Source organism: Dryas octopetala, chromosome 9, assembly GCF_963921425.1.
Source record: "Dryas octopetala chromosome 9, drDryOcto1.1, whole genome shotgun sequence".
Classification (NCBI taxonomy): domain Eukaryota; kingdom Viridiplantae; phylum Streptophyta; class Magnoliopsida; order Rosales; family Rosaceae; genus Dryas; species Dryas octopetala.
Window position 1 is genome coordinate 15,378,269 of NC_141374.1, and position 19,102 is coordinate 15,397,370.

At 37.7% G+C, this 19,102-nt stretch overlaps 3 protein-coding genes across 8 annotated transcripts; 2 read left to right on the plus strand and 1 right to left on the minus strand.

The window, feature by feature from the left end:
- Positions 1-458: 458 nt before the first annotated feature.
- On the plus strand, positions 459-4,702 carry WNK3 (WNK family serine/threonine-protein kinase 3). 6 transcript variants are annotated; one of them, XM_086257217.1, is made up of 8 exons: positions 463-796; positions 977-1,014; positions 1,182-1,409; positions 1,502-1,725; positions 1,828-1,985; positions 2,836-3,019; positions 3,099-3,230; positions 3,343-4,700. In XM_086257217.1, exons 1-8 carry the CDS (start codon positions 710-712, stop codon positions 4,089-4,091), a joined length of 1,800 nt encoding a protein of 599 aa, XP_086113343.1. In that variant the 5' UTR covers positions 463-709; the 3' UTR covers positions 4,092-4,700. The 6 variants fall into 6 exon arrangements, with proteins under 6 accessions (XP_086113340.1, XP_086113339.1, XP_086113338.1 ...); XM_086257216.1 differs by having other exon boundaries at positions 464-796; positions 3,096-3,230; positions 3,343-4,699; XM_086257215.1 differs by having other exon boundaries at positions 465-796; positions 3,090-3,230; positions 3,343-4,699.
- A 1,684-nt stretch (positions 4,703-6,386) lies between these two features.
- LOC147274701 (elongation factor Tu, chloroplastic) lies at positions 6,387-8,103 on the plus strand. Its single transcript, XM_086257218.1, has one exon. The coding sequence runs from the start codon at positions 6,506-6,508 to the stop codon at positions 7,955-7,957; it is 1,452 nt and encodes a 483-aa protein (XP_086113344.1). The 5' UTR covers positions 6,387-6,505; the 3' UTR covers positions 7,958-8,103.
- Positions 8,104-9,717: 1,614 nt separating this feature from the next.
- Positions 9,718-14,975, minus strand: LOC147274702 (protein DEHYDRATION-INDUCED 19 homolog 5-like). Its single transcript, XM_086257084.1, has 5 exons — positions 14,760-14,975; positions 12,102-12,244; positions 11,699-11,776; positions 11,388-11,602; positions 9,718-10,099 (listed from the first exon to the last, which is right to left on the minus strand). The coding sequence occupies exons 1-5, from the start codon at positions 14,836-14,838 to the stop codon at positions 9,988-9,990; spliced, it is 627 nt and encodes a 208-aa protein (XP_086113210.1). The 5' UTR covers positions 14,839-14,975; the 3' UTR covers positions 9,718-9,987.
- Positions 14,976-19,102: the final 4,127 nt, after the last annotated feature.

Here is a 19,102-nt window from a genome sequence, read left to right on the forward strand (position 1 = left end):
GATTCTAGTGAATCACCCAATAGGAACATGTTCAGTATACTTATTTAAGCATGCGTTTTATCTTTAAGAGACCTCGATGTTATTAATAATAAATCATTCAATTATACATTGTAAATTGTTGGTCACATTTTCGATATAAAAATTAACTTCATTCACACTCATAATTTATACTGAGCAACACAACTCTAACGATTGGTGTGTAACATATACAAATTAAAAATAAAATTTTGTTAGCCCGGATTAAAATCCCTCTAAGAAAATAAAAGGCGCGTAAAGAAGGCGCGTAGGCGTAGCACATTGGTGGCACAGTAGTCGCACATGACCACAAAGCCGACCTTTACATCAAAAATCAGAGATCCAATTTCCAAATAAACAAAGAAATAAACAGAGGATTTAAAAGGATTGAAGGGTGACACAGTCAGTTGTTGTTGGTTCATTCGCTCTCTCTCTCTCTGCCCATCCAAAGGCTTCTCTTTCTCACCCCCACGCTTCTTCGTCTTCTTCTTCTTCTTCTTCTTCTTCTTCGTATTCCATTCGGGTCGTTGTACTTCAACCGCTGACTCCGGCTTTTTTTTTTTTTTTTTTTCTCGGGTTCGAATTCGGTTCGGCTTAGAATTTGATTCCGACCCCAACAACGAAATTGAGGTGTTTCGGGTTCGATCTAAATCCATTCGTTTTGTGTTTTGAGTTTGATTCGAAAGGCGAAACAATGCCACAGGATTTGTCTTCGGACCAAGACACGGACGATGCGGATGCTGAGTTCGTTGAGGTCGATCCCACTGGTCGCTATGGTCGGGTCAGTACTCGCCACTCATTTACTTTCCATTTTCATTATTTGATTTAGCTGCTTCACTTATCACGTATTTGGAAATGACTCAATGCTTTCAAGTCTAATACTTTAATAAAGTTGTGATTTGGGTTGATTTAATTTGACGCTGTGAGCACTGGTTTCTCTGTTATTTTGCTGATTTTGCAGTATAAAGAGGTTCTAGGAAAAGGGGCTTTCAAGAAAGTGTATCCTGATGCTCTTTTTTAATATTGGTTACTTTTTGTTAATGTGAATTTGTTGATTTTTAGTTGGATATTTAATGCTGTATGCACCATTGTTACATTAATATCATTTTGAGGCCCAATTCTTTGTAGAATTTTTGTGTGTCCTTGATCGGTATGTGGGAATTTAGATATCGAGCATTTGATGAATTGGAAGGAATAGAAGTAGCTTGGAACCAGGTTAAGGTGGCAGATCTATTACGCAACTCCGAAGATTTAGAGCGCCTTTATTCCGAAGTCCATTTGCTTAAGACGTTAAAGCACAAGAGCATAATCAAGTTTTACAATTCCTGGGTTGATACCAAGCATGAGAATATTAACTTTATTACGGAGATTTTCACTTCAGGAACATTAAGGCAGTGAGTTCTCTATGATCTATTGGCCTTTAGTTTTTGATGTCTGTAATTTCTTCTAGCTTTTATTCAGTGTGTTAGCGTTGAATATTATGTAGATACCGGAGGAAACATAAGCATGTTGATTTAAGGGCGTTGAAGAAATGGTCTAGGCAGATCTTAGAAGGCCTTTGGTATCTTCATAGTCATGACCCGCCAGTTATTCACCGAGATTTGAAGTGTGACAACATTTTTGTCAATGGGAACCAAGGTGAGGTGAAAATTGGTGACTTAGGATTGGCTGCTATCCTTCGCCAGGCTCGTTCAGCTCACAGTGTTATTGGTGAGGATTATAAATATCATCATTATCTGTTTCCTTACGCAATGGTACTAGTGCACAATCTTTGGTATCAGAACCAACAATGTAATTGTTTCTGTACTTTAGGTACTCCAGAGTTTATGGCGCCAGAGCTTTATGAAGAGGAGTACAATGAGCTTGTAGACATTTATGCCTTTGGCATGTGCTTGTTAGAGTTGGTAACCTTTGAGTACCCATATGTTGAATGCACCAATGCTGCTCAAATATTCAAGAAAGTGACATCAGTAAGCACTTTCTTGACCTCTACCCTATTTAAATTGATACACAGTTTGTATTGTTCTGTTAAATTTGTTTGTTTGTTTTCGTTATCATGATTGAGAGCATTTCTTGTCCTTGAAAGTTATATGATAAAGAAAGTGTCAACATGTCACTATCACCAGATCTGTTAGGCTTTCGAGTGCCTTAGATAATTTCATTTAGCCAAATGTGATGCATGATTCATTTATTTTGATTCTGATGCATGATTTATTTGTTTTGAATGTGATGCATGATTCATTTCTCCTGATTGTGATGCATGATCATTTCTTTTACTAATCTCGCTAGAGCTACTATTTTTTTTCCTCTTGCTTAAACTGTGGTGGATTTTGAAGGGCATGAGATTGAAAATTGTTGCAGTATTGGAAATTTCTAAATATTTAAAATATTGGTTAGCTTCTTCATACATGTACATTCAGTCTATGTCAATTTTTCTATACTAGTGCTTGTCAAATTTCAGCAACATTTCTGCTGAAATCATATGTAATTGCCTGTTAGGCTTTTGATATGAGTAATTCTGTTGACTTATCACTGTTCTCTAAAGTTTAAGATGTTAGGATGTTGGTCAACATTTAATTTATACTGTTAACACTTCCCCTCACATTTGTATCTTTTCCCACGACTTGAAAGCTTAATACTTAAAATTCTAGATAAATTAAGAGGTTACCGTTATAGGGATTCAAACTCAAGATCTATTATTCTGGTACCAAGATACAGTTTGTTAGTTTTCCACTGTTCCCTAAGCTTAAGTTGTTAGATGCTGGCTGACAATTATTTACATTCTAGCAATATATCAGTTTTTTTTTTTTTTTTGGGTAGGGAATAAAGCCAGCATCATTGGCAAAGGTGACAGATCCTGGAGTTAAAGCATTTATAGAAAAATGCATTGTGAAAGTCTCTGAACGTTTGCCTGCTAAGGCACTTTTAATGGATCCTTTTCTCCAATCAGATGAGGATCGTGAAAGTGTATCTCGCTCTCTACGACCCAAAACTCATTATTCAGGTAAACTTGAGTTGTTTCTCTAGAGCTCAAAGGATTTTTGTCTTATTCTCCTCACATTGGGACCTGTTAGATGCAGAAGGCAGTTCTGATCAGAATGATTTTGGAACAAAGGATGTGGATCCTTCTCCTGAGACGAATAGAGACTTCACGGTGCAAGGCCAGAGGAAAGACGACACAATATTTCTCAAACTACGAATAGCAGATTCTACAGGTTATCTTTTCTTTCTTTCTCAATTTTCTAGTTTATTTAATTTTCAGTCAAAAATAATATTTTTTATTATGATGTACTTCTCTTAAATTGAGAAAGTTTCCACATGGCCCAGGTCATTTTCGAAATATCCACTTCCCGTTTGATATTGGGGAAGACACTGCAATTGCTGTTGCTAGTGAAATGGTTGAAGAGTTAGACCTGACAGATCAAGATGTTTCAACAATTGCTGAAATTATTGAATCTGAAATTCGATCCCACATTCCAGATTGGCCAGAAATTTCTGGAGATAATATTGATGGTGATATCTCAACTTCTGATAGTCATGCTTCTGATTTTAAGGGTGATGCTTCTCCCTTGGTAAATGAGTCCATGCCTTTAAGTAGTCTTTTATTGGAAAGATTGCCTTCAGGCCGCAAGTACTGGTCTGACTCACCCAAGGCTGGAAACTCTCCAGTGAGGCCTGGCCTTTCTAACTTGTATTCTCCAGCAGATTCGGATTTGGCCACTGCTGGAGGTACTGAAGATAATGAAAATTCTCTTGGTAGCGATGGAGAGGAAGATGATCCGAATGGTGCTGGTGATTCTGATTCACCAAATGGTGGTATTCATGATGCTGCTACTGATCTACATCTTAGAAATGGAGCTTATCCATTTGAATCAGAAGAAGTCAAAATCATTGCCGAGAAACTTGAGAACCTATTGGTAGAACAGAAAAAGGAGCTCATTGAACTCAAGAGGAAACATGAATTAGCAATATCAGACGTCTTGAAGGAACTACCTCCAGTTTTGTATCAAAAGGTTTTAGATATATGTAAGAAGAAGATTCCAGACTTTAAAATGTGCAATGAGGCACCCTGCTAAGCCAAGCAATTTGCAGATTCAGCTTTTCTTTGCGGTGTCATGTCCCCAATTCCAGTGATTGGATATATGGATTATTCTCTAGTTTTGCCAGTAACAGATTGTAGAAATCTCACAGATGTTTTATACATCAGTAAAGTTGGGAAGCATGAGCTAGTAGCTGTAGTTTATGCTGCTGGGTGCGAATGAGAGACATTGGTGGTAATCTGGATCTAGCCAATTCATAGCCGGGAGGACAATCATTCTTGTTATCTAGGTCAGCTTTGAGAGCCACCCCTGAAGCCCTAAGGATTCAATTCCCACAAATTATGTGATTCGGCTGAGGTAAGACATCGGTCTGATAAGTCACATACCTGTGTAATACTAGTTTTCCTATGCCTAAAGATCAACATGCTGTCCTACTTAGTGTAATACGGCCGTACGGGTCATTAATATTTGGAGTGTATACTTGTACAGATAATTCATTTACTTTTTTTTTTTGTCTCACTGTTTGTTGAGCAAATGTGATTTTTAAATTTTAAACTTTTTGGTGTTACTCATTTGTGCTTCTTAAAAATTGTGAGGATTGATTAACTGGATGTTAAATTATTGTTGTGGGAAGCTTACTTTTGATGTGTCTTTGTCACTGTATCTTGTTGATAATCAGAATTGAATCTGGTAATTATCCTGCCTGGGTTATATTGTTGTATTGCATATTTCTCATGTATAATCATATCATAACATTCAAAATTGAGCTTTGTTTTCTCTGCATTCCAAATTTTTTTCACCGGCCAAATTTGAGGTAGGTTATAGGTGCTCATGACACATTTTCTGTCGTAGATTTTGACTCCGCGGTGTTCCCAAAAGTTGAGGTGTTTGAACCAATTACGTGGCATAAAGGGAGTCTGGCTTTTTGGGTTGCCACCATGAACATAAATCACCATCAGTCCATTTCTTTTGACTGCTACTATTTGTACACATTTTCCTTCTCATTTACACGGTTACACCCCTATTTCTTCTATATTTTCTCAACGCCCACCATAATATTTCCAAAAAACCCACACTGCATTAAAAAAAAAAAAAACCCAATACTATAACCTACCCCGTCTGTAGCCTCCCACACACTGCTGGACTCCGCCGTCCTCGTTGCCGGCACTGCTAAGCCTCTCTCTCTCTCTCTCTCTCTCTCTCTCTCTCTCTCTCTCTCTCTCTCTCTCTCTCTCTCTCTCTCTCTCTCTCTCTTCGCGCTCTCACTGGTAGACTGAAAGGATCGACGGCCTCCCTTTCCATTCAGTTAGGAGGGAAAGTGAAAGAGAGAGAGAGAGAGAGAGAGAGAGGAGGGTGCCGGCAGCATGGGGCTCGACCGGTGGCGATGAGGGCGGTGGTAGGAGGCCGGCAAGGGGGTGGTTGGTTCTTGCTTTTGAGTTTTTTTTTTTTTTTTTCATTCAAAAAAGTCTTTAAAAAAACAAAAAATTGTTGTCCTTTATTGTCTTTTGAAATTTGGTGAGATTGGTAATTTCACAAATTGAATAGAGAGGGTGTGTAAAGAGAAAGAAATAAGTGTGTATAATTGTATATAGCAGCACTTTTTCTTTTTTGTGAGCCACAACCCCACCAGATCCATACTTAACCTCTCGGAGATCTCGAGCCTCAAATGAGTTTTAGAGCCTCTATTGGGCTCTTTTGAGTTTTGACCAGTCTCTCACTAACATCGGAAAAATAGTGATTCCTTGGCTTGATGGACTCCTGAAAACCATTTGAAGCTGGCAGAGCAGAGCAAGGTTTTCAAGCAAGTTTCTTGACTTGTGCTGTTGTTATGTTATGAATTCTCACATAAATTAGTAGGCTTGAGTTTTAAATTTATCAGTCTTCATTGCTCAAATAAATGAAAGAAAACGTACAAGTGTACAACCTTCTTGTCCAATTTACGGAAAAGGATAATTTTCTTTAGAGGAAATGGGTTTTATTATAAATTTATACTCATATATATCAATACATGGCAAGATTGGTAATTCACGAAATTTTTACCAATTAGCTATTGAACTTAAGACCTACTGGAATAAAGGAAGACAAAGTGTCTATCTATTAAACCAAATGATCATTAACAAAGATTCCGGGTGAAATTTTTTGTCTTAAAAAAAATAAAAATCGCATCAAAGAAAAGAAAAATTAGGATCAGGGGTTTTACACGTGTGAGCATCTAGCCCTAGTTGCACAGAAGCAGTGAATTACCAGCAGTGACCCACAAGACTAATCCCTCCAAAACTGAGGCAGAGAAATGGATAGAACAGCCATATGAGGCCCTGTTTTGTCTTCCTAAAAGGATAACATATCACTCCCTCTTGAGCTCTCACTTCTCTCCTCCATCTTCAATATCCCAAAACCCCAAATCAACCAATTCCATCTCTCTCTCTCTTTCTGAGGACCCAAAATCCTCCATGGCAATCTCATCGGCAGCTGCAGCCTCAGCTTCCTCAAAGCTCACATACCCGCATGCCTCTCCACCACCACCCTCTTCAACCCCCACCTCTTTCTCCATCAGACCCTCTTCCAAACTAACCCACCTCTCCTCCTCCTTCATCAACCCCTCCACCATTCTCCACCTCACACCCACCACGCGCCACCACCAGCACCACCGCCGCCGCTCCTTCACAGTGAGAGCCGCTCGCGGCAAGTTCGAGCGCAAGAAGCCCCACGTGAACATCGGCACCATCGGCCACGTGGACCACGGAAAGACCACACTGACCGCCGCCCTAACCATGGCCCTCGCCTCCATCGGCAACAGCGTGTCCAAGAAGTACGACGAAATCGACGCCGCCCCGGAAGAGCGTGCACGTGGAATCACCATCAACACCGCCACCGTCGAGTACGAGACCGAGAACCGCCACTACGCCCACGTGGACTGCCCCGGCCACGCCGACTACGTCAAGAACATGATCACCGGCGCTGCCCAGATGGACGGAGCCATTCTTGTGGTCTCCGGCGCCGACGGGCCAATGCCGCAGACCAAAGAGCACATCTTGCTGGCTAAGCAAGTGGGTGTGCCCAACATGGTTGTGTTCTTGAACAAACAAGACCAGGTTGATGATGAGGAGCTTTTGCAGCTTGTGGAATTGGAGGTGCGTGAGTTACTTTCTTCCTATGAATTCCCTGGTGATGATGTGCCCATTATTTCTGGTTCTGCTTTGCTAGCTTTGGAGGCTTTAATGGCCAATCCGAGTATTTCTCGTGGTGAAAACCAATGGGTAGATAAGATTTATGAGCTTATGGACTCTGTTGATAGCTATATACCGATTCCCGTACGCCAAACTGAGTTGCCATTTTTGTTAGCTATTGAAGATGTGTTTTCGATTACTGGTCGTGGGACTGTGGCCACTGGCAGGGTTGAGAGGGGTACTATTAAGGTTGGAGATACCGTGGATATTGTTGGTTTGAAGGACACAAGGAGCACTACTGTGACTGGTGTCGAAATGTTTCAGAAAATTCTTGATGATGCCATGGCTGGGGATAATGTGGGGTTGTTGCTTAGAGGTATTCAGAAGATTGATATTCAGAGAGGGATGGTTTTGGCTAAGCCTGGCACCATTACCCCGCATACCAAGTTCGAAGCAATTGTGTATGTGTTGAAGAAGGAAGAGGGTGGTAGGCATTCGCCCTTTTTCTCAGGTTATAGGCCACAGTTTTACATGAGGACTACTGATGTCACTGGCAAGGTGACTTCGATTATGAATGATAAGGATGAAGAGTCCAAGATGGTCATGCCTGGCGACCGTGTCAAGATTGTTGTCGAACTCATAGTTCCTGTGGCTTGTGAGCAAGGAATGAGGTTTGCTATCAGAGAAGGAGGGAAGACTGTCGGAGCTGGTGTTATTCAATCCATAATTGAGTGATAAAAAGAAGGGCTGGCTTGGCAGTAATTGCTCTTCACTTTTTTTTAGTGGTGTCAAACTCGAATTCTCAACTTAATTTATTTAGTTTTGACATGTTCTGCAATTTGCACAATCAAATGTTATATATTTTGTAGGTTCATTCGCCATTCGCTCTGCTTTGGTTTCTACTCTAGTTGAATAATATTTTTGTGATGATTCAATGACTTTGATTAAACAAATTACCAGAAACTTTTTATTGGCATAAAAAATGAGATGGTGCACTGGCAGCAGACACAAGTCTCCTTTTAATCAAGTTGCTACATTCATTTGGTTTGTGCTCATGAAACAGAAGCTGCGATTCTTGGATTGGTTAATTTGAGGATCATCATTCAATACAGATACATTGCACTTGAGATGCTCTTCATTTACACAAGTCATTTCTTGTGAAATCAAGATATTGAGAAACAAACCTGGCATATGCCCTCAAATACGTATACTGATCTTTGTAGGTTCACCTACATTGGTAAAATGTTTTCCAAAGCTAACATATGACCACTTGTGTTATTTGAATTTTCATATCAGATTCCTGAAGTGCTCATATTTGGCTTGGTTTATCATTCTTTTATCTGTTTTCTTTTGGAGGTTTTCTTTGTACTTGCATCCTCTTCCAAGGTAAATATTTCCATTTGAAAAGAAAATATGCGCTGCAAATCTGTAGAGGTTGCAGTAAATAATAATTTTTCTTTTTCCAAATGAAAAGCTTAAGGAGCCATAGGACTCAATATGCCTGTAGTAGGTCTCAAGCAAGTGAAAGTACACATCCTGCATTGCATATGCATGAATATGACCCAATGAATAGTTGTCCAGTACACTGTAGGCCGGAAAATTTGGTGGCTGAAAGTAGTATAAGCATGTTGAGCTGGTAAAGCACAAAACTCAGGAGTGAGGGGGATGAAATGGCTTTTTCTTGTAATATGATGTATACGATAAATCTAAAGAATCATATTCGGTCCTGTATTATATGTCATATCCGTCAGCATATGTATTAATACAACAGAAGAGGAAGCATCTCATGAAGAACATAGGATATTTAAGACCATTAAGGCATTAGTCAATTGCCAGATGCTTAGGTGCCACTCTTCCCTTGGTGGTGAGATTGGTTGAAAACAAGACATTTTGAATTTGAAATTACGACATCGATCCATTCTTTTCTTTCAACTTATTAGTTTATGCTGGGTTTCAGCAGTGTCTGAAAAGCCTCGTCTCTTTCTGATCTTCTTTCCTCTATCTCTTAATTAATGGTAAACGTAGTGTATGCTTGCATATGGCAAGAGGGAACTGACCAAAATACAAGAGCTTTTATTACCAAAAAAAACCAAAAAATTAGATGAATTGCAACTCCCAGTTGGACTTGCTAGGAAAATATAAAAAAGATTTTGCATTCCATATTTGATCCCAAATTGTTCGCATTACTACTCCCAGCAATCATCAAGAGCTAGTTTAATTATGCAATACTTAGGTTCTCACCGGTCAGAACGTTATCATCTTTACATTTTGAGACGGCTCAATCAAATTATTACGTGTGTCAAAATAAAATTTTCTAGCAGATTTGGCATGCCATGTGTGTGTGAACTTAAAAGTTTGGCCATGCGATAGCCTAAAAGTAGGTCAACCAAAATTCGATGCACATGCATGGATAACGAATCCGCTAACCCTAGGTCAACCAAAATTTGATACTCATGCATAGAAATGAATCCACTAACCCTGTTGTACTCTGCTCATTATGGAAAGTTGGCCTTCAAGATAGGCCGAGGCTACCAAAATAAATAGACACAAGGATAGAGTACACAATGTATACATATTGTCTTATTGTAGACGAGCATTGTCCATCCAGAGACAACTTCTGTGTATTACCTAATATAGAAACTATATGACTTCCTAAAACCATGCTCCACTGTGTAAATTCAGTGCCTGATTATAGAGCATCCTTGGTGACTGATGAGAGACTCACTCTTCCGCATCTTCCAGAAAGTTTTGTACTCCGAAAGAATTCATAGATCCAAGAATATGGTGGATGCGATCAACTGTTGCACGAATGCCGCTCGCTGCCTTCTCTCTTCTTTATCCTTCCCACAACTTTCATCTAGTGAAGATGGCTCAGTGCTACACAGACAAAATGCATCAGCAAGAGGGCATCAACAGGCCTATTCTCATAAAGCATGTACTTTTGCATTACCCTCACCAAGATATTTTATTTGACATTATCACATATGTTGAGATTAGTTTGCTTCTGACAAAAAGAAAAGATTAGTTTGCTGAAACCGGTAGAACTTGCAGCTAGTTCATATCAGTTAGGACTCTACCCAACAAAACAAATCAATGGAAATGCAAGAGTAATAAAGGGAATGAATTACATAACACGTATGGTTCATTCACATTCCTTGTCCAACCAAAGGGGCATTAATAACAAATAGTATAATGAACCACTTAATGACAAACATCAAAGTGAAACAAGTGAAATGATTGTGGCTTAAACTAAACAACTTAATACTCCATTTATTTGAAACGGATGGGAAAGAGCACTCTTCAATCTATTGGATGACATGAGAGTTGACGGAAATCGACACATTTTTTGCATGTCATATCGGGGACAAAGATATGCAGATATTGGCAGGGTTTCCTATTTTTCTCTCTCCTGGAAAACTGCCTAACTGGTACAATGGCCTTCTGACTGTCCTTAACTCTTGAGGGAAAATGTGCAGTTAGAAGTTGGTTGGAAGAGAAGATAGCATCATAATTCATAAGTACAGAGCCGAGGTAACAAGAAGCACTATCCCATAATTCTCAGAAGATTAGGAAACTTTTCACATTTTTGCAGTTAAGAGGAATCAACCAAATATTTAGAATGACAGCAAATTCATAAGTAAATGTTCCAATGAGTGAAAATAAAAGATTAAATGAGAGGTTGAGGGACAAACGCAGGCAACAAACGAAAGAGATGCACTTATATTTTGGATAACTTAGCCCTAACATAAACAAATAATATAATACTCTACACGGGAAAAATAGATAACTTAACAAATTTGGAACTCTCAATGAAGAGCTGAGTTGGAAGCAATGTACGCCTTACTTAAATACTTGCAAACAGATATTAGGGTTAGGAAATCTGAGTAAACAACAAATCTTTAAATATTATATAAAAAAACCCTTTCGTATCATTGGAACATAAGAGTTATTAGGTATGATGTTCAAGCACTTCCTATATAGTTTCTGCCTCATAAAATCATGAAATCCCTGGGTTTTTCCCCATTTGCCTTTATATCACAACTTACTAATTTATAATATATGGTGGATGCTTATAAAAAGATTTCTTAAGTTTGCAATCCCAGTAAAATCTCACAACCACTAATATGCTATAAATTAATTCCATAAAAGAAAAAGAGGAGTATACCTTTTCATAGCAGAAGTGATAGGGGAATCGATATCGGAACAGACATCTTGCTGAATACCTTTAGGGTCTGAAAAGGACATATTGCAGATAAATGGTGAGAGGAGAGGATCGGGTGCGGATTCATGTGCGTATCCCCTTCCATTTTTTAGCAGCGCCTTCCCAAGCATTGCTGAACTACCAGTCCACAAGCCGGATTTTTGAGATTTTCTCCTATGCTGAAAAGCACAGATGAATCCTTTCAGGTTCCAACATTGCTCAGCAAGCTTATACACTAAAGCAACTATATTATGATCTAATATTGCTTATAATACCTTGAAGGAGCTTGCATGCTGCACCATAAAATGTCCAATTACATCTTTCCCTAGATTCGCTGCACAAAGTGGACAAACCTGGAATAGCGAGATTAAAGCAGCCATCAGCTTCAAATTCTCACCGAAACATTACAAAATGAATGCAGATATTTATAATGTTCACTTGCATCTTCCCTTGTTTGAAATTTTTATAAATGCTGGAAGCCTTTCCATTTTCCATTACAATAAATGATGCTATGTACTTTACCAATTAAGTCCATCAGTTCCAAGCAATATCTTGTTTGTAATTGAGATGTTCACCACTCTTCAGTAGATAGTTCATTAATGACTAAATAATTGATAACACTAAATCTCCTTTATAAAATCATACACAATAAAAGATCAGGTAAAGAAGAGCACATACTGCATTTTTAAAGTCAAAGCAGTGTTCTTCCTCCAAGTGGATGCAGAGCAATGGGACCTCAATATCCACATAACAGAAAGGGCACGGAAAACAAGACTTGGCATCGTCATCTCCTTCGGAATCATCCAAGGCCATATGATTATCTGTTTAACATATACATAGAAGACAGAAGATGGATAAATAGGAGAGGTGAGAGAGAGAGAGAGAGAGAGAGAGAGTTGTTATGTGGATCCAGCATTGAACAATTAAGTGACAACCGCATTCATGTTGAGTTTGAGTGCACCAGGGTTTTGAAGGGAGGAAAAAACCTCAATTTCACCAATACAAAACAATAACTTCAATAATCAAAGAAAATGGATTTAGCAGCAAGAGATCAAAAGCTTTGAAAAGATTGCTCTCCTCTCATATTTTTAGGGTATGTAGATGCACTTGGCAATCCTAATCTTTTATAAGCACAAAGACAGTAAACACTACTTAAGTCATACTCATTAAAACAATATCGCAAATGGTCAGGCATTTAATCAGAGGATCAAACACATGCAAACACACACATGCACAAACACAAGGACACATAGATAAATATGGAAATTCTAATTCTTAAAACAAACACTACTTGACTCTTCCCAAGGAGATATCGGGGCAGAGTATAAAGTGCATAAGCTATAAAGTGATGAATCAGTCTCAACTACCATCTGTAAATGGACTTTCATTTTCGTCTATGGGTTTGTTTAAATCAAACCTTAAATTTCTCACCTTCATTCCCAAGGAGACAAAGTGCAGAGCCTAATCAATATGCGTAAATCTCCTTATCTATAAACTGTAAAAGCTATGAAGTGATTAACCAGTCTCAACAACCATCCGTAAACAGATTTTCATTTAGTCTATGGTTTTTTTAATCAAACCTAAGTTTCTCAACATTCAACAATTAAACATGAACAGTCATGATAAGTGCACCAGGGCTTTTGAACGGAGGAAAAAGAAACTCAATTTCACCGGTACAAAACAATAACTTCAATAATAATAAAAAATGGGTTTACCAACAAGAGACCAAAAGCTTTGAAAAGATTGGTCTAATCACACATTTTTAGGGTATTAAGAGGCATTTCAGAATCCTAATATTTTATAAGCACAAAGACATTAAACACTACATAGGTCGTCCCAAAACAACAACATCTCAAATATTCAAGCATTTAATCACAGGATCAAACACATGCATACACGCACACATGCATGAACACTCACACAGACACGTAAATAAATATATTAGAACAATAGAACCCGAACTATCTCCAAAATGCAGATTTTACTCAGTCTAAAAGAAACTACTGAATCGAACACTTTCAGCTCACATTTGGTGATTAAATATGGCAATTCTTAAAACAAACACTACTTGACTCTTCCCAAGGAGACAACCGACAGAGCTAAACAAATATGCATGAATCTCCTTATCTATAAGCTGTATAAGCTTTAACCAGTCTAAACTACAATCTGTAAACGGATTTTCATTTTACTCAGTGGTTTATTGGTTTTTTCAATCAAACCTCCAATTTCTCACCTTCATTCAAACCAATTTTGGAAGTTGGGTCCTCAGCATCATCTTCACCTTCAAGAACAATAACCCTAGAAGCATCAACCCCAGGTTTTTCCTCACCCTCCCACTTACTATCAAGCATGAAGGAACTCGAATCTGATGTCTGGGATGGAATATTTTCTTGTTCCCTCATTAACTGCACTCTCAGCCTCTCAACAGCATTCAGAGAATGCTGAATTGCTAGCATTTTTAAATCCAAATCAAGAAGCCTTTCCTCCATATTAAGCTCTTCCTCCACCACTTCACCTTCCTCGTTGCTCATATCTTCTTCATCTCCAGTGTAATTTGTCATGCTGATAGATCCCCTTAATCTCTTTTTTGGGGGTCGATTAGCCTCTAATTATATAAGATTGGCAGCCCAAATTATTACTAGAGTCTTCTAATCTATGGCCGCTTGTTATAGGAAATACCATCTGGCCAACCCTATATCTCTTCTGTAATATTATATACATAGAAAGTTTTTAATTATATAACAAATATAGAAAATTAATAGGATTCCCTAAAAGATAGAATGAAATCTCAGATTTTTTGGTCCTTTCGATTTTTCAATAATAAAAACTGATAGATTTCCATCTAGTCCCACAAGAAAAATACCCATATATTCATGAATAAGTGAATAACATTGTTCTTGTGAAAATTCAAGCAAAGTAGTTCTTTCAAAACATTCTTTAACAAAACAATTAGTTAAAAAAAAATATATATATATATATATATCCAAACCCAATGCGCAAGTTAATGTAGGCGGTGCTTAAACAAGAAACTAAAGGGAAACTAAAAAAATTGAAATTTCCTAAATCCAACCAACCAGTAAATCATCATGTGAATAAAATCAACTAAAAAGTCTTCAACTTCAAGCCCAACCCAGTTCTTGATAACTCTCAAACAAGACATTACTTTATCAAACATGAACCAAACGAAGCTGCTGACATCAGCTAGCTAAGTACCCTACTTCAATTTCCGAAAAAGGAAACAAAGAAATCAAAAACAGAAATGTTGAAGAAGAAGAAGAAGAAGAAGAAGAAGAACCACATGGAAGCAAAAACAAAAATGAAGAAAATCCCAAGTACCATAGTGAAGCCTAGCAGCATGAGCAGCAGAGAGGCTCTTAGCAGCTTGAACCCTGGAAGCCCACGAGTCAACGTCCATGGAGTCGACTTCCCGGCGACCCAAGTCAGCTTTTTTCCGGCGAGAAAGTGTTGGAAACCGTCTTATGAGAAATGGGTTTTTGGATCAAAGCAACTTTTTTTATCCTTCAGATTTTGGGGTGTGGTGATGTTCTGCTTACTCACTCACTTCATATATAGCTCTGAGTACACTGAAAGCTTTCCTGACACAGAAAAGCTTGGCCATGGATATCTGACACGTGGAATATTATTCAGTAAATTAAATCAGGCTTTTCTTTGTTCAGTTAAATAATTGTACATGTTTAATTGCAGAGCTGCAGTACTTCTTTATCAAGTTGTCATCTTTTAGCATATAAAGTACTACACAGATTCAGTGAACACCATGATTTTATTCTATTTTTAGTTTTATTATTATATATTTATGTATAAATTGACATGTATTGAAGCAGCATATGAATATAAATAATTAATTAATGACATTTTTAATGACCACAGAAGAAGAAAAGAGAAAAAAGATTTGGTGTATATGACTCGTGTGAAATACTATTTTTCACATGGAACCTTTTGGCTCTCTTGAAGGAAGCTAAAGATGTGGATGTTAAAATATTTTTTTTGGGTACTTTATCTTAGTGTGAATGACACGAGTATTTTTGTTTGATTTGAGTTTTTGTATTTTTTTAATTAAAGAAGAAGCAAAGAAAGAAGTCTGCTGACTGTTGCCCTTCATTAATGTTTCTGTGTGCAAAGCCAATGTGCCTCTTAGACACCAATTCTGTCACCCAAGATTTAGAAAATGTTCATTAAAAGAAACTTTCATTAAGATATCAATTTATTTCATTTGTGACCTAATTTGACCATAACATATATGTTTATTAGGACCGTGTTTGATAACGTTTCGGACCCAGACGGGCATGTGCTTTCTTAAAAATAGCAGCGTAGATTACTTTCATCTTAATTAACTTCTAATTTTCCAGGTTTTTCGAACTCGTGCTCTAACAAAATATAGAAATTAATTAATTACATGATTAATTTTAATTACAAATCGGAGTGACGAGAAGTAGTTTGAGACCAGACAACCTAACAAGGTGTCAAGGACATAGGCAGGCATGCGCTAACATGTTGGACAAAAAGTTGCTTTGGTCTGGTGAGCGAGTGATGAGTGCATGGACTTGAACTTAGGGCAGTGCATTACACCTAGAAAAAGGGCCAAACAACAAAGGCTAAAAGATTGTGGTGGGACATTCTCTTATAAAGAGGACCTCAAGCTCAATATCATACTGAGTCTAATTTCTGAAAAGGGTTTAAAAAATAATCATTCTTAGAGACTAGTGTTACCATTAATTAATTTAGTTTTGGGTTCTGTTGCTTGCCATGAAAGGAACTTCCCCAAGAAGGCCAAACCTAAAGAGATGAAAGAAAAGGGACTGATGGAATCAGACTAGAAGTGGGTCCCATTAGTATTCTGGGCTATTGGGCTCCACATGATCCCTTTAGAGGTTAGCCACAACTAGTCCAAAAGAATGTTTGGCACTTAGGAAGGACTCACCCCAACATTTGAGAAATGGACAGGCCCAATCTTAGACTGGGCCAAAGGTGTTCATGGGCCATCAATAGCTTGAGAGAGAAGTAATGGACTTTTTGGCAACTATGTCTGTTTGAAATGGAATCAAAGGATCAGTAGGGACAACTGAAAAATCATGAAGGAGAAGTCACTGGCCTTTTGGCATTTATGTCTGTTGATTTGTTAACACTAAACAGTAAACACTATGCTTTCATAAAGATAAATTTTTGCATGGACCAATAAAGATGTATATATTGATTGTCCCTTGTTCTGCCTCCATGTTCAAACTTTAAGACAGAAAGAGAGTGGGAGCACTGACAGGGCTAAAGTCATTCTAACAATTGACCTTTGATGAGTTTAGACCCAGGTAGATATGTATGGCTTGAAATTTAAGGCTGGAAGCAAAGTGAAACTTTGCACTTTGTTTAATATTGGTAGGGAAGAAATGCAATAGCATTGGTGCCACATGTCATGTTATCATTGGCACTACTAAGTCTATATCATGAAGCAGAAGCACCCAATAGACAGACCATCATATATATGTATCCTTATTCCCTTGTACCTACTACTAGCTATGGCCCAAATTGGCACTTTATTTATCTATCATTTACCATCATCCAGTAAATAAAAAAAGTAGAGAAATATGAATGATTACAGTACCCAAGAAAAAGCTTTAATATGTTTTAAGCAATGCAGATCTCATAGCTGGAATAAATATATTATGTCCAGAGATCAGTAGGCACAACACAAACCCATAGTCAACCTATTTATGCTTTTCATGATCATTAAATACACTGAAAGAAAAGAAAAGAAAAATGTGCTCATCATCATATATAGGGATATGTCAGCCAGTCTTTGTGCAATAGTCAATCTGTTTGTGTTAAATTAAAGGAAAAATATTTCAACAGTTGGTCAAGCTTTCTGCAGAGACAGAAAACCAGCACCAAATATAAATATTGGTCCCCAAACTTAATCAGAGTAGCAGTTCCACCTAGCAATGGCAGAAAACCACAGCTCAGTGTCCCTTTCCTTTGGGAGGCTCTTTAATTTGAATCATAATTTGACCACTGATCAACAGAATAATAACAAAAACAATAAGAATAAGATCAAGAATGACAACATGGAGATCTATAAGTATAAGCTAGCTAGGCATGTTAATTTGTCAGAAATGTGAACTAACCCAATTCAAGTCTATCTAATTAAGTCAGAACTGCATGATACATATATATGAGTCATATATGCAAGCCATTCAAAACCAGACAGCTTCATAATTAATGGCTTATGGACTACTGGGTACTCTTCACTGTACAGTCTGTACTATTACAAATGTAAATGGAAATCAATGTCAGAACTACTATTGTAGGGTCTGGCAAATAAATTATTCCAATGCTTTGAGCCACAGACACTGAGAATTAATGTGCCAACTAATAAAAGGAACATTAATTATACTATCAACAACATTAATTTCGTTTCATATTTTTGGGATACATACATATTCACAGAAGCATTATGAATCCAAAAATTATGAACCTTGGAAGTACATTACAGTAGCCATAACAATATACTTGTTTGTAACATAAATATATATATATATATAGATAAACTACACCAATTATATAAGTTCAATCTCAATCCAACTCTAAATCTAATACATCAACTACAAGAAAACATGTAATTAATGGACTCTATTAATACACATACTACACCAAATCTTACAAAGCTGATAATGAGAGCAGGACAATCAGCAACATGATATTTGCTGCATATACTCAAAAACCAAAAAGATATAAAACTGAAAGGAACAAACAATAAAAAAGTGATCGGACCAGGCAAGCTTGATTCCCCATAAATGGATGCTATCCATCTATTATTCTTGGCTTGGAAGAGAGACCTCAGAGTTCTTCAAATGGAAGTTCCAAGAAAAACCCATATCAGGAAAGTGACAGAGAAGCCTGAATTGCTTCAACTGGACTGCCATAATGAACAGGTGCATGACTGCCATGCCAAATTCAAAATCAGCAACAAACATGGTGATTAACTGATGAGAAACAAAAGAGAGATGTGTTTGTGTAATAAAATTTAGTTGAGTGAGAGAAAGGGGAGGCTCATAGAAACAGAACAAGCAAACACATAAGTTTATACATGGGCAAAGCAAAATGTATATATATAGGAAAGCTTTAATGTGCAGACAGATGAAATATTGCAATACACGCATACTGTAGAGGGCTAATCTTATATTCCCGCATGCAGGTTTCTTCTCTTTAATGAACAGTGCAAAAGGGCACGTTTCCACAGGAAAAGGAAAGGCAACAAAGAAAGAGGCATTTGGATTCTGGGGGGTTGTTGTATATCTTTGAAGGCAAAGCATGGTGCCCCAAAGCTGGGCCTCCCTATAAAAAGCCAACCCCTTCAAAAGGGTCTTTATCTACGGCCTTTGAATTTTTGGCTCTTCTGCTCTCTTTTATCTTTTGGTCGGCTATATGGCTTGTGACAAAAGGGTTATAATTTTCTTTTTGTTGTGCTTTACATATGCTTTTGTGCACTGTTTGATTTTGGGTTTGCACTGTGATTTTCAAATTATAAATATCAGAAATGTTAGTGATGCATGTATATATATGTACCTGCATTATGTTAGTCATATGCGGGTACATGATATATGGAGGAGGACTTCAACTGCAACACAATCACGTACAGTAAAGGCTCCCTTTTCCCTGAAACATATATC

What these genes read in the sequence shown, in the direction of transcription:
- WNK3 (XM_086257212.1), top strand. Translation starts at nt 710, where the DNA reads ATGCCACAGGATTTGTCTTCGGACCAAGACACGGACGATGCGGATGCT. An exon ending in CCACTGGTCGCTATGGTCGG is followed by an intron (nt 797 to 976) that starts GTCAGTACTCGC and finishes CTGATTTTGCAG; the next exon opens with TATAAAGAGGTTCTAGGAAA. An exon ending in ACTTCAGGAACATTAAGGCA is followed by an intron (nt 1,410 to 1,501) that starts GTGAGTTCTCTA and finishes AATATTATGTAG; the next exon opens with ATACCGGAGGAAACATAAGC.
- LOC147274701 (XM_086257218.1), top strand. Translation starts at nt 6,506, where the DNA reads ATGGCAATCTCATCGGCAGCTGCAGCCTCAGCTTCCTCAAAGCTCACA.
- LOC147274702 (XM_086257084.1), bottom strand. Translation starts at nt 14,838, where the DNA reads ATGGACGTTGACTCGTGGGCTTCCAGGGTTCAAGCTGCTAAGAGCCTC. An exon ending in TGCTGCTAGGCTTCACTATG is followed by an intron (nt 12,245 to 14,759) that starts GTACTTGGGATT and finishes TATGTTAAACAG; the next exon opens with ATAATCATATGGCCTTGGAT. An exon ending in ATCACTTCTGCTATGAAAAG is followed by an intron (nt 10,100 to 11,387) that starts GTATACTCCTCT and finishes TTGTCTGTGTAG; the next exon opens with CACTGAGCCATCTTCACTAG.